The sequence below is a fragment of the Ursus maritimus genome, unplaced genomic scaffold, assembly GCF_017311325.1.
Source record: "Ursus maritimus isolate PB19 unplaced genomic scaffold, ASM1731132v1 scaffold_19, whole genome shotgun sequence".
Lineage (NCBI taxonomy): Eukaryota > Metazoa > Chordata > Mammalia > Carnivora > Ursidae > Ursus > Ursus maritimus.
In genome coordinates this window covers 39,277,064-39,301,415 of record NW_024424341.1, presented here as the reverse complement: position 1 = coordinate 39,301,415, position 24,352 = coordinate 39,277,064, and the positions used below count along the sequence as shown (strand labels likewise).

At 45.7% G+C, this 24,352-nt stretch overlaps 1 protein-coding gene across 5 annotated transcripts in view; it reads left to right on the top strand.

The window, feature by feature from the left end:
* Positions 1 to 24,352, top strand: part of CEP89 (centrosomal protein 89) — a 63,697-nt gene that overhangs the window by 2,884 nt on the left and 36,461 nt on the right. For all 5 annotated transcript variants that reach the window (XM_008689068.2, XM_040633702.1, XM_040633700.1 and 2 more), the window contains exons 3-8: positions 4,600 to 4,758; positions 7,619 to 7,802; positions 16,745 to 16,847; positions 21,048 to 21,076; positions 22,298 to 22,340; positions 23,791 to 24,009. In XM_008689068.2, the coding sequence (XP_008687290.2) occupies positions 4,600 to 4,758; positions 7,619 to 7,802; positions 16,745 to 16,847; positions 21,048 to 21,076; positions 22,298 to 22,340; positions 23,791 to 24,009 (737 nt within the window). The remainder of the gene's footprint in view (positions 1 to 4,599; positions 4,759 to 7,618; positions 7,803 to 16,744; positions 16,848 to 21,047; positions 21,077 to 22,297; positions 22,341 to 23,790; positions 24,010 to 24,352) is intronic.

Here is a 24,352-nt window from a genome sequence, read left to right as displayed (position 1 = left end):
ACTGATACATGGCTTGACACTTACCAATGAATTGACAGTGAGAACTAATTTCATGCACGGGTGGAACCTTTGTTAGTGTTCTTCGAAACTAGAATATGGTATGCCTCCTGAGAAAAAAACGCTTTGAAATATTTTTAGTGTTTGTTTTTTCCTTAAGTACCATGTTGCTAACAAGAAGAGCCGTCTATTAGTGTTTACCCCGAGCCGAGGACTGTAGTAAGTCCTTCAGAAGCATTATTTCATCCCATCCTCTCAACGACCCTCTGAGAGAGGTCTTGTTGGCCCCTCTGGCTCGGGCTCAGGTGTCGTGCGTTGGTGTAAAGTCTCACAGCTGGCAAGCGATGGCCCCACCGCAGGACCTCTGTGGGTCTGTCTGTCCAGCTCTTCAGTGTCTGTGTGACCAATCCTGACTCCATGTCGTTCGGGCTTACGTGTTTATGTCTCAACAGTGAGAGCGAGACGGTTAGCTTTACTTTCCATCATCAAGCAGAAAAACCAACACGTTTCATTTCATGGCAAGCACGCTGTTGGTACATGAGAAAGCCTCTTGTCTCCTCTACTATACAAAAATACCTTCCTGGATTATAATGTTTATAAGCCAAAAATAATCCACAAGGCTCTGGCAAATGTGGCGTATTTCTACATTTTTTTATTTATAGGAAATGACATTCAAATTAAACTGAGATGTTACTTCCTGGGAAGTGTAATAGCCTAAGAATCCCACAGCCATTTACTTCCACTTCCTCCTTCCCATCCTTTGTGTTACTGTTGCCCCTTTTAATTCCATCCGTTAGGGGTGCCTGGGTGGCTCAGTCGTTAAGCATCTGCCCTTCAGCTCAGGTCAAGATTCCAGGGTCCTGGGGCGCCTGGGTGGCACAGCGGTTAAGCGTCTGCCTTCGGCTCAGGGCGTGATCCCGCTGTTATGGGATCGAGCCCCACGTCAGGCTCTTCCGCTATGAGCCTCCTTCTTCCTCTCCCACTGCCCCTGCTTGTGTTCCCTCTCTTGCTGGCTGTCTCTATCTCTGTCGAATAAATAAATAAAATCTTAAAAAAAAAAAAAAAAAGATTCCAGGGTCCTGGGATCGAGCCCCGCATCGGGCTCCCTGCTCAGCGGGAACCCTGCCTCTCGCTCTCCCACTCTTCCTGCTTGGGTTCCCTCTCACTCTCTGTCAAATAAATAAATAAAATCTTTAAGAAAAAAATTCCGTCCATTATAAATCCCACAATGCATTGTTATTATTTTTGCCTTAAACAGTCTTTTATCTTTCCTAAACCAGTTTTATTGAGGTATAATGGACATATCTGAAACGCATCATGTCGTGAAATGTTTACACCCATGAAACCATCACCGTGATCAAGATAATAAACATATCCATCATCCCCTCGGGTTTCCTTCTGGCCCTTTTGTAATTCCTGCCTCCTGTTCTTCTCTCCCTCTTCCCATTCCTCTGCCCTATCCACCGTCACCCCCATCTCCCCACCACCACTGATCTGCTTTCTGTCGCATTAAATTAGTCTGCATTTTCTAGAATTTTATACGAGTGGGATTACACAAAATAATTATGCCGGCTTCTTTGATTCAGCAAAATTATTTTGAGATTCAGCCATATTGTTGTGAAAAATCAGCAGTTCGTCCCTTTTATTGCTGAGTAGTGTTCCATCGTATGAATAATGAATATGTCGCAGTTACAGTTTGTTTCTCCATTTACCCGTGGATGGATATTGGAGTTGTTTTCAGGTTCTGTTATTTTGAAAATAAAGCTGCTGTGAACATTTGTGCACAATTTGTTTCCTACACATGCTTTTGTTTTTCTTGGGTAAACACCTAGGAGTAGAATAGGTGGGTCCTAAATAGGTGTATATTTGTTAGGTAACTGTCAAACCATTTTCCAGCGTTTTAATTTTTGTTCTGACCAGCGTTGCTCACATCCTCACCAACACTTGATTTAGTCAGTAGTGTGTGTGTGTGGGGGGGTGGTTTTCTAATTTTAGTTGACATTAGTTCTAACTCATATTGCCTGTTGATAGGATTTTGGAAGTGGTGACGGAGCATAGGTAACAATGTATGGAGCTTGTTTGGTGAATCTCCATCTTCCTTAGGCTTTCTGGATGACCGTATACTGATTTGGTGTGGCCCATTCCTTATTGCTTTGGCCCGGGCAGCTCTGTTGTGCCTGGAGTCCTTGCACACATCTGAAATTCCCAACTCCTTCCTTGAAGTTTTCTGGATCTCTCTACCCGAGGGGGCAAATTTCTTGAGGCTCCCTCCACAGATGTGCTTGTGAATGTGAATTTTGGACGTTCTAAGAGAAGTAGTGTAGTAGTGTCTCATTGTGGTTTTATTTTGCATTTCTTTGATACCTAAGGTCGTGGAGCGTCTTTTGTGTTTATATGGCATTCGTAGATCTTCTCGGGTGAAGTGTCTATTCAAGTCTTGTGCCCACGTTTAAAAACTGGGTGGTTTGTGTTCCTGTTACTGGATTTTGAGAGTTCTTTATATATTCTGGATACAAGTCCTTCAGCAAATATGAGCTTTGCAAATGTTTTCTCCCCGTGCGTGGCTGGCCTTTTCATTCTCTTAACAGTGTCTTTCAAAGAGCAGAAGTTTTTAATTTTTATGAAGTTCATCTTAATCAATTTTTTTCTTTTACAAATCAAGATTTCAGTATCTTATCAAAGAAATCTTTGCCTGACCCAAGGCCACAAAGATTTTCTCCTGTATTTTCTTCCAGAAGTCTTATAGTTTTGGGCTTTACACTGAGGTCTATGATCCAGTTGGAGGTTATTTTTGAATATGGTTCTGTGGGGGAGGTACACATTCAAGCTCATTTGTTTGCATATGGATACCCGGTTGTTCCAGGACCATCTGATGAGAAGGCTGTATTGTATTAGTTACCTATTGCTGTGTAACAAATGACACCAAAACTTAGTGGCTTAAAGCATAAAACAGTCGCATGTTTTATCGCATGTCTCATGATGCTCCTTTTTTTAAAAAAAATTGTGTCCTCTTTGTGTTTCCTTTTGGCTGTTTTCTCTTGTTTTGCTTTCAGTTTCTCTAGTCTTTTCTTCTGCAATGGGTAATCTGCTGTCTGTCCCATACTGTGTAATTTTCGGCTTCCAAAGTTCAAGTCTTTTTCAATAATCTCCTGTGTTTCTACTTAACTTTTTGAACATATGGAATAAGTTATAACTGTTGTAATGTCCTTCTCTGCCAATTCTAACATATACGTTGAGCTCTGAGTGGGTTTCCGTTGATCCTTCTCATAATTTGGGGTCATGTTTTTCTGTCTCTTTGCATGCCTGGTTATCTTGGATTGCATACTAGACACTGTTGTGTCACCTTGTTGTGTGCTAGATATTTTTCTATTCCTACCAATCTTCTGGAATTTTGTTCGGGGATGCAGTTAAGTTACGTGGAACTGATTTGATTTCTTAGGTCTTGTTTTTATGATTTACTAAGTACATCTGAAGCAGTGCTCAATCTTGGGCTAATTACTCCCCACTACTGAGGCCTTTCCGAGGACTGTACTCAACATGCTATAGATTATAATTTTTTCCCATCTGTCAGGTGGGAACAGGCATGGTCCCCAACCATGTGTAAGCACCTGGCACTGATCCTCTAATCATTGTAGGTAGTTCTTCCCCCAGCCTCGGATAGTTTCCTCACATTCATGCACTGAGGAATGTTTTACTGAACACTCAGGGGACCTTCTGCAGATTTCCGGATCTCTCTCTGTTCAGCTCTCTCCTTTCCGGTGCTCTGTCCTGCAAATTCTGTCTGCTGGGCTGCTCCTGGACGCTTAGCTCTGTCTCCACAGCTCAGGAGGTAAACCTGGCTCCATTTCAGCTCTTCCTCCCTGTGCCATGACCTGGAAATTCTCTCAGGCAGTAAGCTGACACAGTTGTAAATCTGTTGTTTTGTTTTGCTTTTTCAAGCGGGAGGGTAAATCCACTACTCTGTCTTTCCGATATTATAGTTTTGAATAGTTTGCAGGCGTTTTTAAAATGCCTTTTAAAATCTTTTCTGTCTTTTTTTGGGGCACCTGGGTGGCATAGTTGGTTAAGTGTCCAGCTCTTGGTTTCAGCTCAGGTCCTGATCTCAGGGTCATGAGAGCCTGGGTTGGGCTCCGCACTCAGCATGGAGTTGGCCAGAGATTCCCTCTCCCTCTGCCCCTCCCACTCACACGTGCTCTCTCTCTCTCTCTCTCAAATAAATATATATCTTTTAAAAATAATTTTAAAATATTTCGTATTTTTTTATATCTCTCCCTTCCCCCCCATTCTGATCTTTTATTTTAAAAAAGAACGATTTGAATATAGACTGCCTAGATTAGAGACCTGGACCCATCTCCTATTAGCTAGGAAATCTTGGACAAGTCATTTATATTTTAGGCAAAGATGGAGATGACAGTAATATCCATTCATTCAGTTGGTGTGATAATCAAATGAGGCACATAACAGACGGCAGGCACGTAGGCGGTAGATACGCACTAAACATGGACCAGAAGGTCACCCTTCAGGAATTCTCGTGTCCTGTTGTTCAGCCTTCAGCTTGCAGGTTTGTGTCTCACCTTCTCCCTGGCATGCTTTTGTCCCTAGGTCTGCTCTGGCTGCAGTCATCCTAACAACAACACTGACCGGCCGGACTGTTGCCATTCCTCAGCCTCGCCAGAGATCGCTGTCTGAGAGTGACACGTCCTGCGTGGAAAAGGACAGTTTCATCGAGCCCTATGCCACCACCTCGGAGCTGAGGCTTCAGTAAGGCCATCGCGGCTCTGCCGTTCCTCCGGCAGAGGAGCCCCAGCGCGTGCGTGCGTGCGTGCGTGCGTGTGTGTGTGTGTGGTTACGACTGGAGCTCAGTACTCGGGTTTTCATCACCAGGGACAAAGGAACACTGTCCTGGGACACTGATTGCTTTTGACTCCTATCAGAATTTTCTCTAGAGTGGCTCTTGTGAGATTAGGGCGTGTGAAAGCCCTGGTTGTTTTCATGGCCGCACAGAGCCAATGAATTCAGGGCTGCTTTCAGCCCCTCACGGGACTCTCCTGGCCACAGCCTAGATGCAAGAGCTGTCGCCACCACCTCTTGTGTGGCCCCTCTCTGAACATTCATACTGATTTTACCTTTGTTGGCACCTACACTACAACCTTTTCTTTAACATCATTTTCTCTCTTGTTTGAGCTGGGCGAGAACAGACATTGGGTGAGCGGTCAGGAAGGTTTCCTCAGGAAGAGAGCATTGAGAGAAGAGCTGAGGAAGGTACAAGGAGGGCCTGGGAATGGCTCAGGGATTCGGGGGAGATGGTCAATGTGGGGCTCGGATGCGCTTTCAAGACAGAGAAGAGAGAGCATGACGCAAGGACACATGTGAGCAGCTGAAGGAAGATGTTTGTGGCTGGGGGCACTTGGGTGGGGTGGGCAGTCATTCAAGATGGCCTGGAGGAGTGGGCAGGGGTCAGCCTGGTGATGCCTGGGGTGTCCTGTTCTGAGGTTTGGTCCTTCCCACCCCCTCCTGCTAGGAGTACCAGGAAGACACTGAGGGCTTTAAGGGCTTATGGGGTGGGGCTGGGGGAATACATGACCAGATTTGCCTTTTATCTGTCATGTTTATTCAATTTTGTTTTTTGAGGGTTTTTTGCATACCTTTTTTATGCAGTAAGATCCATCAGTCTTTGTAGTTTCTGACATTATTGTGAAATCTGGACACCTTCCCTATTCTGTGACTGCTCGCTTATTTCCTTCGTAACACATGTTAATATTTTTGGTTTTCACATTTTAATCTTGACTTCATTTTGAGATATTTGAACATAGCGTGTTTCACTTTAGCTGGATAAGAACTTAAAGAATGAAGAAATGGTCTTAAACTTCACTAGAAAGAATGAGCGGATAAGACCATCAGAGGAAATCGGAAATGAAGAATTTTGACTCGGGGGAGGGCTGGATTAGCCACATCACGTTTAAAACGCAGAGTTGAGGGGCGCCTGGGTGGCTCAGTCGTTATGCGTCTGCCTTTGGCTCAGGGCGTGATCCCAGCTTTCTGGGGTTGAGCCCCACATCAGGCTCCTCCACTGGAGGCCTGCTTCTTCCTCTCCCACTCCCCCTATTTGTGTTCCCTCTCTCGCTGGCTGTCTCTCTCTGTCAAATAAATAAATAAAATCTTTAAAAATAAATAAATAAATAAATAAATAAATAAATAAATAAATAAATCGCATAGTTGAAGTAGTGAGAGCAGTAGGACTGGTTATATAGAGGACTGCGTGTGGATGCCCTGAGGCGACCTGGGGTTTGCATGCATGGTGACTCTTTCATAAGGGCCACCTCACAGAGCAAAGGGGTAGGAAAGGATTCGACAGGATAGTGATTAGCAGTAGTAGAAAAATCTGCTTCGAGCCTAGCCTACTTCATATACCAAACAAATTCCTATTAAGTGAAAGAATTAATCTGTACATACATCATAAATAAAACCAGGAAATCCTATAGCCACTCTTATCAAACCTCTCAGAGGGAGATGCCTGCAGTGCCCTTCTAAGCTAAGAATTTAGAAAGTAAAAAAGGGTGTTTTTTTTTTAATCATCTTTATGTTAAAAAAATTTACATAGCCACAATGGAATTAATAGAATAGGAAAAGTACTTATAGTACATACAAAGTTTTGAACTTTGTAGATAAAAAGGTTAATTTCAAATTGAAATAGACATACTAGAAGCAAAGTGGATCAGTAGACAAAGGACATGAGCAGACAGTTCACCACAGGAATTAGGACTTGCACACAAATCTATGGAAATACGTTGTTTCAGTAAAAAATGCAGGATTTATACAGTGAGATTTAAGTTCTTTTGCCAAGTTTTGGAAACTTGTTACTAATGTAGTCACAGGTTGGGGAGCTGACTGGTGAAATGATTTTGGAGGTATACCTGGAGACCCCCAAAGTAGTCACGCCATTTGACTCAGCAGTTTACTGTATGGTTATTTGGTTCATAAGACGGATCCTAAATACAGAAGAGATTATTTGCATGCAGATGTTCATTACAGAGTTATTTGTAACAGTGACATTTGGGGGGGAAAGCCTAAGTACAGGAAATGGCTGACGAAACTGGTGTATCTACTGGAGTCTTATATTTTAATGTTTTGACTTTTTTTTTTTAAAGATTTTATTTATTTATTTGACAGAGAGACAGCCAGCGAGAGAGGGAACACAAGCAGGGGGAGTGGGAGAGGAAGAAGCAGGCTCCCAGCGGAGGAGCCTGATGTGGGGCTCAATCCCAGGACTCTGGGATCACGCCGGGATCACGCCCTGAGCCGAAGGCAGACGCTTAACGACTGAGCCACCCAGGCGCCCCTAATGTTTTGATTTAAAAACGTGTTACCAGTGAGGCAAATTGTGTATGTATGCAGTGATAGGAACTAGAAAAACCCATGTAAGAGTCTGGAAAGAAATGCTGAGTGTACAAGGAGGTGGGATCGTGAATGACTTAATCCTTTAGCTTCTGTATGTTTTGTAAGGTGGTTATAATAATTTTGTGGTGGGGGTTGGAGGTGGGGCATCTGATACACATACATATAGTGACGTGAAGTGTTCAGTGGCTTGTTTATTTGTTTTGCTCCCGACCTTCTAACGCAGACCAAATTGGCAGAATGAGACGGGAAGAAGATCATCTTTGCCATCCTTTGACATGGTGGGCTACGGGGAGGACGACTCGGACACGCACCTGTCGTCCATCTGCCGGGAGTCGGAGGATGTCCGCGCTCCCGAAGCAGAGGGAGATCTCAGTGATGCCGTCTATGCCGCGCCCCACAGAAATCAGGTGTCGCTCACATTCCAGAATTTCTTCTGCGCCCTCTTAACTTACCGTAAATTGTGTAGAGTGCATCAGTAAGGATTTTCTTTTCTCTCTTCTGCCTTTAATGGCTTTTGTCTGGGGGCTGATTTTCTTAACACGGACAGTCTCTTTTTTTTTTTAATCTGGTCAGGCAACAAATTTCAGACTCTTTCCTTTATTGTTCAGAGACAGGGCCTTCAGAGACAAAGATAAACATCTTCCACATTCTTAATGTAGATTTCCAGCCACTGCTAAGTAAACCTGCTCTTTCCTTTGGCCCCCAAAGCTACTTTTCCTGTCACTTTTCCAGTTTCAACATGCCTCTTGCAACCTGTCTTCAAATTCATGCCGGTCAAGAGGAATATCGTCATTCGTCTCAGTAGTAGCCGCCATTCTTTGAGTACCATACGGGAGTCTCTGTTTCAAGCTCTTCCCGCAGTTAGCCCCCACTGCCCCGGTGAGGGAGGTTGCATTTACGGCCCTGCCACGTGGGAGGAACCATGGTGCAGAGAGGTTGATGGAGCCCATTCCTCCACCACGTCCGAGCTGCGGTGGTTTCAACTCTGTCCTCCCAGGGTTTGGGAAACTAGGTAGTGCTGTTTCTTTAATGGCAGAAGACAGAACTGTCATTTCTCTTTCTTTTCTCTCCTTCACCGTCACTATAACGTATGTTACTCATAGTGACTATATATACAGATTTGCAGCATCGAATGATACTCAGAGCGATTATATTTCTACTGAGTGCCCCTCCCCCATATTGACTCACATGTTCAATGGTCCCAGGGAGCTTAGTTTGAAGAGTCCTTCTGTGAGCATTTCATGAACTCACCATCACTTTCTAACACCTGCAGACTGTAACATGCAGAGTGAGGTTTCTCTACAGCGAGGTGGCCGAGCCCCGAGCAGGTTCCACCTTGGGCCCGGGGGAAGTCCCTCTGCCCCTCAGTCTGCGTACTTTCTGGCTAGTATTTTGCACTGAGGTTACAGACGAGTTGTTTATCACTCAACTATTTTGGAAGTAAAGCTTACTACCCCATTTCCCATAGAAGAAAGAGATTATAGGGACCTAAACAACCTTCTTTATCATTAGCAGGATACATATTTTATTTTGTAGGCACGTCTGTCATGGTGGCTTCAGGACCCATGTGCAGTTGGGAAATTTTGTTTTAGTTTAAAATGTGAAAAGTAGAGCAGGACAACTAGCCATATCAAGGGCTGGTGAGGTGATGGAGGGATCGTCTAATGCCAGTGGGTATGTGAGCTGGTACCACCACTCTGAAAAACTGACATTTCGGTTTATATTAAAGCTGAACATGTATATTTTCTATGACCCAGCAAGAAAAGAAATGGAAAAGTAGAAAATAATATAACACGTTAGTATTCTCATTCTCCAGAATGAGCAAGTATGGACAGCTTATCTTTTCTTGTTTCAGATTTTTAAAAAAGAAATGAAATTATAGTTAGGGTTGAAATCTTCTTTGTCTCCCTCCCTGGAAGGCCATCTGCTCTTGGATTTGGAATACATTCTAGAAGTCTGTGTTTTTATTTTTTTACTACAAGTAAGTGTCAGCAAATAAATACAGTACAATTTTTTTTTTTTTAATTGTAAATAGGTCATCATAGTGAACCAGTCATTCCACCTCTTGGCTTTTTTCACTCAGTATTGCAGTTTTGAGATGAATCCACGTTAACTTTTTTTATCTACGCCCCTACCAATGAACATTTGGATTGTTTCCTCGCACATTTGGTCCATGTACCTATGTGTGCTGGGCCATGCCAGATATTGCCAGATTGTTCTCCAAAGCAGTTTTTGTCCTTTTGCCTTCCCACCAGCAGCATATGCATGCCAGTCACCCCATTTCTGTTCATTCCAGCTGTCAGGAACACCATCCCTATACAACCCAGGAGCCAGAGGTGGACTTTGAGGAACTGATTGCTTTTGGAAGGGCTCGTCACAGTCTGTACCTTGTCCTGGTCAGTTGCAGATGGCATGAATGAAAGGGCCCCGTAAGCTGGAAAGGGATTTCAATTTCCCACAGCCTTACCATTTAGGTTTTCTGGGGTGGGGGTGGGGAGAGGGTTACGGGGATAACACGAAGCGCAGGAAAACACAGTAACATTTTCTGACCATTTAATATAGGCTAGGCAGCTTCTGTGGGCCATCTCATTTACTTCACACCCTCGGGGTTAAGTGTGGGAAGAAACAGGGCAAGTGACTTGCCCAAGTTTGTTACCCAGCCAACCATCCAGGAGCAGAGGCAGGATTCAGACCAGGGCGACCACGTTTCTCTGTTTAGAATTCAGATTTGTGTTTATTGTCCTTTTGCCTATTGAAACTATTTCTTAGACATAAAGCTTTCTTTGAAACTTGCCAAATATTCTTAAATTGATACAATTAAAGTATATACCTTTGGGGAAAATGGTGTGAGGAGCATGTAAGAATGCTGTTTAATTGCTTGATGGCACCAGCTCTGAAGGAGATACTGCCCGTGGGGTACATTTAATGTCGAAAAGTAAACTTGCCTTCTCGGTGTTTACTATAGACATTCTGTAATCTGAGGAAAATAATTTGTAATTTTACTCTTATGAGTCATTTGTACTTCCTTTAAAGTGAACAATTTTCAAATTAGAAAGCTAAGGAAACGGAGCAGCCCAAATCAGGCTATTTGGACTGAAACCTATACCTCATGCCTCTCTCTGTGTTTCAGGGTAGTTGGGCAAACATCTTCATGTGAAGTATGCACCCGCTCAGAAATGGCCTAACATGGAAAGCAAGTCTTGTTTTCAGCAGTTTTCTTATTGGTGCCACCCAAAAGTAAGGCTGGGGGACGTGGGGGGCGTGAATTTGTGGTCAGTTCACGCGATGCTAGCGTCCAGTGGACAGAACAGTGCCGTGGGCATTCAGAGACCTGGGTTTAAGTCCCTGCTTCTCGACTTCCCAGTTGTATGGCTTGGATGAGTCAGATAACCTCTCTGCACCCATAAAGGACTGTGTCAGGGAGGTTACTCTGTCTGGGGTAGGTCAGTAATTCAACATACAGTGATTGAGCACACAGCGAGGGCCAGGCATTGTGCTGGGCGCTGGAGAAGCTGCGTAAGACAGAGTCCGCAGTCACACGATCACCAGTTAGTCAATCACAGTTACGATAAATGTTACAAAGGAAGGGGATGGGGTGGCGTGAGACCATGTCAGCGGGGGACGTAACCTTTCTGAGAGGGCTGCAGAGAGAGACAGCAAAGGGGTGGGAAGGAGCTCTGGCCTCCTTGCTTTTCCCTTTACTTGATTCTTCTGCCCGACACCTTGATAGGGTTGTTCGTTATCCTTTATAGTTCAGTAACCTCACCAGAATTCATTGTGGTGTGTGTTATTATCTTTTTCCCTGAAATTTAGTTTGATTATTTAATTCTGCAGACACAGATTTTCAGCTCCCTTATTTATTTTCAGAGAACATTTCCTTCCTATTTTATCGACTAAGCTTATCATCTGTTTGTTTTATTCTCCTTTGGGAACGCGAGTTATACATTTGTTGGCTGTCCTCTGTCTTCCCTGTCTGTTCTCTTTTCCGTAATCATTTGTCTCTCTTTTTTCTTTGCAGCGTTATTTTCTGTGATTTGCCCTGTGCACCCTCCTCATCTCTTTGGCACTGCGTTCTTGTTTCTAGTATAGCTTTTACCTTCTCTGTGTTGGTTTCATTTTTTCCTTTTGGTTTTTAGTTTTACCAATTTACTTTCCACATCTTTTGTTGCCTTGTCATTCTTCTTGGTCTTCTGTAGCTCTTCTTTGGGTTCTTCGTGTCAGTCTGTGCTGTCCTTCATTTCTTGGAGAGAATAGGGGCTGGATTCTGGACAGTCAAGTTGGGCTCTCCATTGGCGTCTCCCTTTAGCTTCTTCTCCCCTCGCTTCTGCCGTGTGGCAATGACTATACTTTTCCTGGGCCCGTCCGCACCCTTGCGCTCATTGCACCTGTCAGAACATCACTGCGGACCTCTATAACTGTGATGCTTTGTGGTTTTTCAAGCATCTGCATGCCTGACGTCTGAGGAGGTCTGGCAGCTTTTGGCTTCTCTCTCTGTTCCAAATTTCATAGATTTGGTAGCTGTTTTCTGCCCATTGATTAAGCTTTCTCCCCCCGGCCCAATTCTTTTTTTTTTTTTTTTTTTAAGATTTTTAAATTTATTTATTTGACAGAGAGAGACAGCCAGAGAGAGAGGGAACACAAGCAGGGGGAGTGGGAGAGGAAGAAACAGGCTTCCAGCAGAGGAGCCTGATGCGGGGCTCGATCCCATAACGCGGGGATCACGCCCTGAGCTGAAGGCAGACGCTTAACGACTGAGCCACTCAAGCGCCCCGGGCCCAATTCTTTTGATTGCTTTCAATAGGTTTTAAGGGAAAAGAGTGTAGTGTAAATGCCTAGTTACTATTTTTGAATAGAATTCATGAATAGAATGTTACCGAAGTGCTCCTGTCCTTATTCTTGCTATCGTGTTTGTGGACTTGCGAAGCATTGTGTCAGGGAGTGCCATTCGTTCGCTCACTTGTTCACATATTCATCCAACCAGCCGCCAACAAACGGATATTTGCCGTGTGCTTGGGTGGAGACCCAGAGAGGAACCATTCATGCAGGAGTAAACCAGTGCTCTCTAGAATCTTCTGGCGGCCAAGAAATAGTGGACATTCTTCTGCTACTCTTGAGGACTAGGAACGTCTCCTTTCTGTCTCCATAGTTTTCAGTTTCTTTACATTTTTCTTTTTGTTACACAGGTAAATGCATGACTACATGTTTCTTATAAAATCTTTGGATAGTGAACTAAAGCACAAGCTTGTCCTGAAACCTGCCGTTCCTATTCCAGTCCTCTTCTCTCCAGGAGAAGCCTCTCTGGTCACTGACATCTGTTTTGGGGTGGTGGTTTTTTGTTTTTTGGCTGTAAAAATGGAATAAACAAGCATAAGTTTTAAAGAATAGACCTTTAACTCTCTGACCTAACAAAGCCAAAAGGCAGGAGATTCTAATATTGTTTCAGCTGCCTATCAAAGGCTGGTGCCTGGCATCCCCTTGGCCTCCTCCTCATGGTCACCAGGGGGTGCAGCCCGTCCTGATCCCAAAGCAGAAAGGAAGAAGTGGGGCAAGGGCCTTCTCATTGTGCTGCTCTGTATTTATTAGGGAGAACGTTTTTTTCCAAAAGCCTCCCAGCAGGAGTCTCATTGGTCACATGGCCATCCCTTGACTAGTCACTGGCTAAGGGGAAGAGGATTCCCATGGGTCATACCCTGGAGCTGAGTCCATTTGCACCAAACAAAATCAGGAATCTCTTAGCAAGGGAGAAAGGAGGGCAGTGTAGGGTGCCTGCGGTGGCCTGACTCCTGTGGTCTCTGCGTTTGCAAGTCCACGTCCAGGTGCAGAGAGAAATGCCCCCTCCAGTCTCTGTGCGTGAGGAGTATTGACTCTGCTCCGCCAGTACTAGCACCTCTGCGGGAGCCTCACCCCCTTCGGGAGCAGTAGAGGGCCAGGACAGCGAGGAGGGCAGCAAGTCGTCACTGCAGCCAATATGCAGAAGCCACCTAGAGAGTGAGCTCCGCCGTCTTCCAGGGTGGGCTCGCCTCCGTGCAGCAGTTGAGGAAACACGGATCCCCAGACCCTTCGTCGAGCATGGCGTTGGACCTCCGGCGGTCCTTCTACCGTGCACATCAGAGTTAGTTTTGGGAGCACTTGCCTGGCTTAGTCTGCAGGAACATACGACTCTTGATCTCAGGGTTGTGAGTTTGAGCCCCACGTTGGGCATGGAGCCTACTTAAAAACAAAGCAAAACTAGAAAACTGGAGTTAGTTCTTGTTCACTGCAAATTCTTACCACACTCTTGCCTTGACTTTACCCCAGGGTGGCGCTAGCTGGACCCTCCTGTTGCTCCACCGCAGATGGCCGTGTAATGCATCAGGGGTGGGGTTCTGTTCTTAGCATCTTTGATGTGAGGCGTGCCATCGCCCCCGTGGTCCCGGCCCTGTGTCATTGGGCTAATCTCTGCTGGAGGCCCAGGAATAGTGGGGACTCCACCCGGATAGTCGGTCTCCCAGCTGCCTCACCCCGGAAGCCACGAGAATCCACACTTGCGGCTTCCCTGCTGTGTTGGCAGGCTTTCTCCTCCAAGTAATAGAAGGCTTCCGACATCACCGATCACTTGTGCGTGTTTTTGAACTTTATATGCACGAAATCCCAGAACATGTGTTCCTTTGCATCCAGCCACATTGTTAGGTGTGTACACGTTTAAAACTGTATCTTCCTGGTAAATGGGATATTTTGTCACTATGAAGTGAGCCTTTTTATCTCTAAAAATGTGTTTGGCTTTAACATCTATTTTGTATGACATTTTCCATGTTTCTTCTGTTTGATATTTGTATGGTCTGGTTTTTTTCCATCCTTTAATTTCAACCTTTCTCTATCCTCATGTTTATCTGTGTCTTGTAAAGAGCATATCGTTTTTTAAAACAAGTTCCCTGAGATATAATTCACATACCACACCACTCCTCCATTTATCACTGGAGCATGTGGTTTTTTGTTAACTAGGTTTGACAAACTTCCTTTGTCTTTTTACTGAAGCGCTTAGTCTTTTTATATTTAAGGTGTATGTGGATATATTTGAGTTTAATCTTGTCAACTTCAGTTTTTCTATTTCTCCCCTTATTGGTTTTTGTTTGTTTGTTTTTTTGGTCTTTCTTTGAATTGATTATTTTTTCAGTTTGATTTCTTTCCCTCTACTAGGTTGAAAATTATACCTTTCTTCCCCACCTAAAATCACCCTAGTGATTAAAGCATGTACATTTTCCTCTTTAAAATCTGGGGTGCTAGACCACCCAGGAAGAGCGTGAAGGAGTCTGGCACAGGTGCCGTGGGCACGTGAGGACAGGCTATTCCCAGCACCTCACATGTCCGCGCTGCAGCCTGTTTGGCCTGCTTCATCCTTCCATTTCTTCGATACCCAGACAGGTTTTGTTTGCATTACCAAGGTAATTTTTATGTTCAGAAGTATCTGGCAGTTTAAAAAATGTTTTAAATTCAAACTTTTGTGTTTTTTTAATTTTTGTAAAGATTTTATTTATTTATTTGAGAGAGAGAAAGATAGCGAGAGAGAGCATGAGCAGGGAGGAGAGGGAGAAGCAGGCTCCCCATGAGCAGGGAGCCCGATGTGGGGCTCGAGCCCAGGACCTTGGGATCACGACCTGAGCCAAAGGCAGGCGCTGAACTGACTGAGCCACCCAGGTGCCCCAAATTCAAACTTTTAAATTAGAGAAGTTTTTAGGTTTTGTGGTCACAAATTCTTTAGGCTTATTGATGAGTGTATTAACTATACACAGAGATACGTAGACCATAAATGTACAGCTCGGTGAAATTTTATAAAGCGGCTACCACCCAGATTAAAAAGAAAAATGACATTACTAGTACCCCGGATGGTTCCCTTCGTGACGGAGAAGAGGCCACCGCTTCCCCAGAGTTCACCACTGCCCCGACGCCCAGAGCTGATTAGCTCTTGGAAAATCACCGTAGTTTTGCCTACTCTGAAAACTGTGATTTTAGTCAGGACAGCCTGTATTGTTTGGAGCCTTTGAGGCTCTTAGGGTGTCGCAGTGCTTGGTTCACTGTCCCTGCTGACAGTGGCCCACTGTGCAGCGCTACCGTTCGGGGACTTCCTTGTTTTACTGATGCTGGATATCGGCTTGTTTTGTCTGGCGCCCTTTGGAACAGTGCGCTGTAAACAGCCATGTGTACATGGACGTGTTTCCGGCGGGCCTGTACGGCGCCTAGACACCGGCGTGTGGCACAGGTACAGTCCAGGGCCCGTGTGGGCTCAGCCTTCGCCCTCGGAGACGAGCAGAGAGAGAGACGCTCCAGGCCCCTAGCACTTTCCCATTTCCTTGATGGTAGTCACTTAATAGATCTCTGACAGGGTGAGCCAGGCAGTTGGTTCCCAGGAGATAAAAGCCAAGAAGTCACTTCTTGTTTCTTCCTTCAGAAGCTACGTAGAGTGGGAGACCTGTGCGCCCTCCTGAGCGGGGTCACCCTGAAGCCCTGTTCCCAGAGCCCTGTGGGCCTAACAGCCTTAGCTCTCGGCTTGGAAAGTCCCCTTCTGGTGGATGTCTTGCCAGTCAGTGCCGCCACTTCTCTGTCAGCCTGGGAAATGGCCCTCCCCCTGCCCACAGCACAGCGAAGCCCCCTGATCACAGAAGCAAGACTTTACTGAAGAGTCAGGATAGCAGAAGGGACACTGGCCCAGAGAGTGCCAGTCATGGCTTATTGTACAAGACATGGTTCACTGTTCTTCCCCTCAGACAGCCTCTGCCCCAGTGGGACTGTCTCAGGCTCCTCACAGAGAGGTCTGTAAGGGACAGTTCTGCAGCCCTGCCACCATTCAGGATACCTACAGACAGTGGCGGGGAGGGTTCCATTCCCTCAGGAAACAACAGTACTAGTGAACTCACACAACCAGCAAACATAGCAGACCTGACAGACCTCGAGCCCACACAGTGACCTGGATGAGGCTTCTCCCCGGGGCAGCTCAGTGGTTCCTGGCCCACGAAGCGATGACTAACACGGCATCAGTGCCCGGCTAGAGTGGTCCTGGGGGCTGTGCCAAGCGGGCTAGATGCAGCTGCCTTTCCTGGGCTGGTCCCTGACAGGACCGAGGAAGGCATGCGGCCCAGGTGGCATGGGTGGGATGTGGAGTTCTCTGTGGCCTAAACATAGCTTGGACAGCATCGCCTTTGCTCTCAGGCTTTTCCGGAAGGACCTGAGGTTTCATCCAGCCCTGCGTATAGTCCTTTCGTGCCTCAGTGGCAGGTGGCCGTGGAGGAGGTAGGGAATAAGACATTTGAGTTTGGTAGGAGGAAATTTGATACAGATAGCATTTATCACATGTTCTTTTGTCTTTTGTAATAAGGTTCCACTGTCACATGGGGTGGACAGCGAAGATGACGAAAATATTTCTGAGCAGGATGGGTTTCCAGGCTCGCCTCTTACAACACAACATACAGAAGAAAAAGGTAAAAAAAAAATTTTTTTAATATAAAAGCATTTTGTGGCAATAAATATTCGTTATTTTTTTGAGCATATAGCCACTGTAGTGCCACACCATGGTTCTGTGACTGTAAGATGGAATATTCCTGAATTCAGTTTTCACTGGAGAGAAGTTAGTCCATGGCCGCTTGCCTGGATGTTAGGTTGTCTTTGACGTATCAGGTGCTCACTCTGGAGTCCGTTCTGTCAGCCGTGGGAGGACACGTCAGCAGGAGGATTATGGCTCAGGCTCTACGCTCTACGCGCTCCTCCCCCGCGGCTCCAGAACAGTTGTCCATTTCCTAGGAGGTGGCTTCCATGTACAGGTGAGAAGGACACCCGGCACACAGTGGGCACCAGTAGCTGCTTTGTCGGGACCCTCAGAGTTGCTCGGGCTCACGGGGACTGATTGGAAAACAGAATGCCAGCCCCGTTAATACCTAAACCAGAAAACACCAGCTGGTTGGGTGACATGTTTTATTCCTGTGGGAAAATCTATATGAATATTAAATTCATGTAAAAAAATGTATCTTTTTTAATTACAGAAGTAATACTTTCTCACTGTAAAAAAAAAAAAAAAACCTGAAATGCAGAAATACATAAGTGCACATAATTGTACTGTCATAGATAATTTTAACAATTTAGAATGTATGCAGGTGTGACATACACATCATTTTGTTACCTAACTCTTCTCTTACACCCTGAATATCTCCCTTGGTTTATACATGTCCATCCGCTTTCTAACATCTATGCTGCCTGTGGCCTGGTGTGTTGTGAGTCAGAATCCAATCAGGAGACAGAAAGCACATGGCGATCTGAACAGGGAAAGTTTAACATAAAGAATCATCAACTATCACAGGGTTGCCTGTGAAGGGCTAGAGAGAAGTCTAGAGGAGACAGCCGTAGCAGAGAGAGGGAAGAGCCACTCCCCTACAGTTAATGCATTTGTAGGGCACCCAAGGGAAAAAACACATTTGGAGAATCACCCAAGGCCCAGATGCAACACTGGGAATGGTGTCTCTGTGTCCCACTGGCTAGTGGAGAAGTTAGCTATGTTGTGTTAACAGAACTCACTGGAAAGCCACCCTCTCCAGGGGTGTGCCAGAAGAAGCCACCATGGGGAAGTGCTGGCTGGCCACTTAGAGAAAGGGAAGGAGGGAGGGGAAGAAGAAGAGCAGAAAGGACAGAGAGAGGGATGGAGACAGTCCTGGGATGAGGCACCCAGGCCCCGTTCCCCTCCATGTCCCTCCGTGTCTCTCGGGCGCCCTCTGCTGGCGCGGTGCCGGTAGTGCAGGTGCGCGGTGGGCCGCTGAGGTGGATTTGCGGCTGAGAGGCACACGTGCTAACAGGAGCCTGGAGCACACGGTTGCAGAGGAGTCCAGGTCCTGCAGTGGTTTTTGCTTTGGGGTGGGCATTAAAAGCCTCTGGACACTTGTGAAAAAGGCCCCACCCCAGCCCCAAATTCTCATGCAGTGGCTGGGGCCCGAGGTCTGTGTTAACAGGCACTTTGGAAAGTGTACTGTGGGTGATCCTTGGACAACACATGAGAATTTCTGGCTTGCAGTGGTTTGGTTCTTGGCTCTGTCATTTCCTTGGCTAAATTACTTAATCCCGGAGGAGCTCAGTCTGAGCGCACCCCTCATCAGATTCTTACAGGGATTAAATTCTGTCTTCAGCGGAAGGCACACCACCCTCCACAGATGCTGGCCGATAATACTCTTCTAAAGGCCAAGGCTGTGAAGTCCTGCGAGTCACGCGCGCCGTCCTGCGCCCTAGCGATAACCGGCCAAGACTGGATGCTGACGTCGTTTGGTCGAGATGCCAGTCCACTGGTCGGAGCTGCTGTCCCCTGCCTTCCTCTGATCCCAGTCGTGCCCTCCCACCCCACTGTGCTTTCTTGGTCTCCTCCGTAGTGCAGTTGGGCGAAAGACAGCTCTGTACACACCTCCTCCCTGCCCTCATTTGACAGTGTCTCCTCGACGCACTGCGCTTCAGCGGGCTCTGTCTCCGTGACTCCCTGAGCCGCTGACCTTCATCCCGACAGACACAGTGGATGGTTTCTGGCTTTATCTTACGTGGCTTCTCAGGAGCCGTCCACACAGAGGATTGCTCCCCCACACCATTTTTACTTAGATCTCTTCACTGGTTTCCTGTAGCCTATGAGACCTGCTGAGCCTGCCCCTGCTGGCTATTTTCTAACCACTCCGGGGCTCTTTTAGTTCTTCAACCACATGATGTTCCCTTCTGCCCCTGGGCCTTTGCACATGCTCTTCTCCCTCCCTACCCACTACTGTCTATTATATATAAAGGAGGTGGAAGGAGGGGTTGTGTGTTTGACTTCCTTAAGTTTTCTATGTTCAAATATATCTGAAAGGAAACATACCCAATTGCTAACCATGGTTACCTCTTGGGAGGGGAAAGGTTCAGAGGCTTATGGTCATGCGGGAGTTTTGACTTATCTGTATTATTTGCATTTTGACAGCAAGACTGTGCTCATGTGGTGTGGCTTTTTTCTAGGAGGATGGGGGTAGTGCCTAGCGTGGCATCTCGTACACAGCAGGGGGCCCAGGATGGGAGACTTTGCTGTTATTTGAATAGTTTATACCACTTCCTGACAGACTGTAGAAATGAGAAGGGTGAGGAGTCTGGAAATGTTTTTGAGAAATGATCAATGAGAAAACAGGAAAAAAAATACTTGCCCAGAGCCCAGTGTACAGTACACACACTAAGTACCAAAGTGAGCTTGGGTGATGCCAATTCTGGCTCTTTTTCTGAAAGCTGGTGACTAAGCTACAATAAAGATGATGATTTTCTTTGGGAAAATAGGGGAATTGCCCTTTTAGAAACATTTTATCATGAGACCTTTCAAACATATAAAAGTAGAGAAAATGGTCAACGGAGCTCCCATGTACCTACCACCTACCCTTTACCCCTGGCAGCATTTTGCCATTCTTCGTGAATCCCCTGCCCTTCCCCAACTTTGTCTCATGAAGAATTTAAAGGGGGAGGCATCGAAGAGTCCATTAAATATGACGGCAGTAGGTCTGATGCAGAATTGGAAGACACCAAAGCAGGATTATTGCAACGGTTATTAAAAATGCAGAAACTTTTTTGTATCAGTTTAAACATTTCTCATCAGATGCTCACCTACTATGTGCCAGAGATGACGGAACCACGGGCCCCTCCCCTCACGTTCCGGTTGCGGGGGAGGACGTGCAGATGGGGAGCTGTAGTCCAGGGTGCCAAGGAGGATGGCAGAAGACCAGGAAAGCGGTCAACATTCCCAGCTGGAGAAGGTGGCAGGTAGACGAGGCTTCGTGAAGCCGGATTCAGAAGGAAGAGGCAGGATTTCATTGGGTGCGCCAGTCTGGACTGCCCCAGGACATTTGATCAGATGTTTAGTTACAGATAGTGGGGCAAGATGACATTTTGGTCAAAAATAATTTCTTCGGTGCTTTTGTTCAAGTGTTGGCAATTGTAATGAACCAGGAGGTAGATTTACAATCTTTTATGTATCTTTAGGCATTTTTGTCTGTCTTTCTGAATTCTATTGGCTTTGCACGTTTGTTTCTAATTTATTTTCATCCAGTTATTTCTGCTCTGTAAATTGACTAGAAACTAACAACAGCCAACTTTTCACTATGACAAAAGGCACAAGGCACACTAGGGCATAAGATTACCCTCCTCAGGGAGTGCCTTCATCCCGAATGTAATGTGTATTTGTAAATGGAGAGTAACTGGGCGAGATTTGTTTGCATTTGTGTTGCCAAGACGGTTTGCTTCAAGGAACAACTATCTGACCAGGTCAAATGCTACTTCTAGGCAGAGAGGAGTGGAGCCTCGGCACTTCTGGGGAACAGCGGATGGTATATTTGGGGCACATTGGGGGAATAGGGGAGAGGGCCATGTTGGAAAGGAAGGGAGGGCTCAGAGTCACTCCCAAGGACTTGGCCCTGGTTCTGTAATCATGCGAACCACAGGAAGTGCTCCAGAACTAACAGAAGACAGATGAGCAATTCAATCAGGCCCCCTGCCTTCTCCAGACCAGCTGGTGAAGGCTGTCCCCGCCCCAGGCCTTGTTCAGGTCACCACTAGAAGGCAAGTTCCTGTGATCATGCTCTTCTGAGTTGTCAGATGTCTTTATCTGCTTTAAAAAAGTTTTCCTCTCTCTCTCTTTTTTTAATCAGGTGGTAAACATTCTGTTCTGAATTTAAAGGTAAGATGTGCTTTTTAAAAACCAATTTTCTCAATAAGTAGAACTTCCGCCATAATTTAAAAAAAATTTTGTGATTTTTGAGAGGGGGGGACACCTTCCCTTAAGAGTCCTTTCCCATTAAAATTTTTAAAAAATACTTTTGAGGGGCACCTGGGTGGCTCAGTTAAGTATCTGACTGTTGATTTTGGCTCAGGTCATGATCTCAGGGTCGTGAGATCGAGCCCTGCATTGGGCTCCACGCTAAGCACGGAGTCTGCTTAAAATTCTCTCCCTCTCCCTCTGCTCCTACCCGCCCCCGCCGCCGCCAACCGCATGTGTGTGCGTGTGCGCCCTCATGCTCTCTCTAAAAAAGAAATAGTAAAATAAAATACTTTTGGAACATGAAGAAACTCAGATTTTCCATAGTTTAAAAATGAATGTAGCACATCGAGTGGTTAGAAATCACATATATAGTTTGCAGAATGAATAGACTGTAACAAATTTGCAGATGTGGAAATAGTTTTTTCCCTTTTTTGGCAAACACGGAAATAGTTTTAACTTAAGTTCTAATCCTGCGATGTCATAGGAATTTAAAAATTTGAAAGATTTCTCAGCAGAAATCATTTATAACCTTATCTACTTTTTCAGCAGAAATTAGAAACTTAGTATCAGACCGATAGGTAATGGAAAAATGAATGCTGTCAAATGGAAAAATGAACAGAAGTTCAAAGCCTTCCCTTTTCTCTAACCTTTGGGTTGAGAAGGAAGATCATATTCTTTTCTCAACACTTAGAAATGGGCTTCTCTATGGCGTATGGGGTCTTTTTGCCTATCCCAAGGAAGAAAAGCCCAGTTAGAGTTTGCTTTGTGCGTCTCTGCTCTGGACCTGCAGTCCTGTCTCTGCTTTTGAACATGAACTGACAGCCTGTCCCTCGTGAGACCTACGTGTGAAAACAGTGGCTGAACTCACAGGCAAAGAGTCAGGAAGAAAGCCTGAACAGGACTTCTTTTATGCCTCGGAGAAGCCACCAGAAGGGCAAGACAACGTTTAAGTTTCAGTTAAAAGAAACAATGGATATTAGAGTTTCTAAAGCTAAAGCAGACTAGGAAGTGTAAGAGTCAAAGTGAAGAGAGAGAAGCGTATTTAAATATTTGATATACAACGGCCCAGCTGCTCATGCCAGTCTCCTTTTAGAAGCTGCTAAGACGCTTAATTCATTGCTCATGTTTTTTCTTCCCTAGGATGAAAAACCACCGTTATGTGAAAAGCCTCCACCCGCCCCAGGTATTTGGCTTTTGAATTTAATTGTGATGAAAAGCTTATAATTTTGGAGAATGCCCAGAATCCTCTGGTCTAATATAAAGGTCACTTTTTCCCCCTGTAAAGACTGTTGCTTCTGTCCCATGACTGAAACTGGGAAGAGGGGGCACCCGTGGAATTTCTACCTTTGCTCTAAAAGAGAAGGTCTGAACATTCACACAGTCACTGGTGGACGGATGTCCTCATGGGATGTGCTCAGACACCGGGAGGCCAGTGTCTGCAAGTGGGGGCCAGGCCTATGCCGGGAAGCACTCCCACCTTTTCTAGCTGACCCCTCCTGGCATATTTTAGGCCGTTGCTCCCATCTTCAATCTCAAATGCTTTCTTTCTGGAATGCCTCCAAGTTCCCCTCTTGTATTCAGTGGAGCTGCGGAGGTCCTCATTTCTTAGACTACCCTTTCATGTCCTAGGGATTGGATATGATGTATCAGGGGCCGGGGACGCTATCTGGAGCCCCCGGTCCTTCCGCTAGCCCTTGCCTGCCCCTCGGGTTGTGGGCCAATCCACTGTCCGGGGCCACCAGCCCTCCCACCCTGGTCTGCCCCCAGGAGCTCTGCTTCCGCCTTCACCTTCATTCCGAGGCTTGCCCTGGCCGGGGAGCCCACTGTGGTCCTTACCTCCCTTGACCTCTGTGAGCGTATCTCCCCATGGAACATCGTTCTCTGTTCTCCTCCAATCTCTCTTCCTAAAACTCCTTCTTAAAATCCTTTGTGACCTATGGTTTCTCCTCTCCCTGATGCCCACAGCTGCTCCGAGTCTCCAGCAGAGGCTGCCTTCAGAGCCCGGCCCTGTCCTAAGCTGAGCTCGCCTTCCCTGCGGCATTTGTGTTCCTTGTTGGGCTAAGTGTCTTCCAAACCACAGGTGTCTGTAGGCCTGCTTGATTTGCCCCTCCCTCGCTGCCCACACCCAGTCACCTGGGGGCCCTGTCAGGGTTTAGCCTCTGTGTCCTCTTCCTCTGTCCCTTCCTCTCTGCTCCCGCTCTGGGGGCCTCCACCCGGCCTCCCTGCCTCTGAGCTGGGCTTCATTCTCATTCACTTTCTTTACTGTTGGCCTCAGGGGCTCATCTGAGAGTAGAGCCTCTTCCTTTTCACACCTCTGCTTAAAAGCCTTTTCTGGCTCCTGGTGGCCTGCAGGACAGAGCCTCCGCTTTCCGTGTCTTGACGTGCAAGGGCCTCCCTGGGCTCTGGCCTCTCCCTCCACCACCTCTTGCTACTGTAGCCTCAGCCGACCAGCCGCTTTTTCCCGTGCAGGCCGTTCTCTTTGCAGGGACTGAAGGACCCAGCATGACGCCTGACATGAAGAAGTGACACGTGTGGGGGGGTTGGTTGGTTGTTTTTTAAATAAAGTGTCTTATGATTTTGATGTAAAATTGTAAAAATCAATATTTAAAACTTTTTTTCTCTGTACCTTCCAGATATAACTGGTAGAACACGGCAAAGATTTATAGAAATAACCAGAGAAGAGTTTAAGAAATTAAAAGAAGAAAATTTGCTTCTAAGCAATGCAAATCAAACCCTTACACTTGAACTTAACCTAATAAGACAAGCAATGAAAGATCTACAATTAAAACTGAAAAGAACAGAAAAAGAAAATCGAAAGTTGAAAGAGGCTGAGAAAGCATCTCCTCAAGAAGGTGGGGACAGCTGCCCAGTTCTTTTATTAAAGGAACAAGCAAGAATTCACTAATTTTCTTATTTATTTGAAAGCTAGTATTTTATGTTGTAATATTTGCTTATGTTAATGTTGATATTGTATTATAATATTTAAGGTTCTTTCATTAATATCCTTGTTAAAATTTGATTTTATCTGCTATAGCATTATTATTATGCTGAAGAAATTCCAGTACTTCTTTTGGTTTTTTATGCTTAGCATAGTATCTTACGTACATTTCATATCAGTTTCTTATCCCCATGAACAGCATATAAAAGTGCCTCTTCGTGAGATCGAGCCCCACTTGGGCTCTTGCTCTGCGTGGA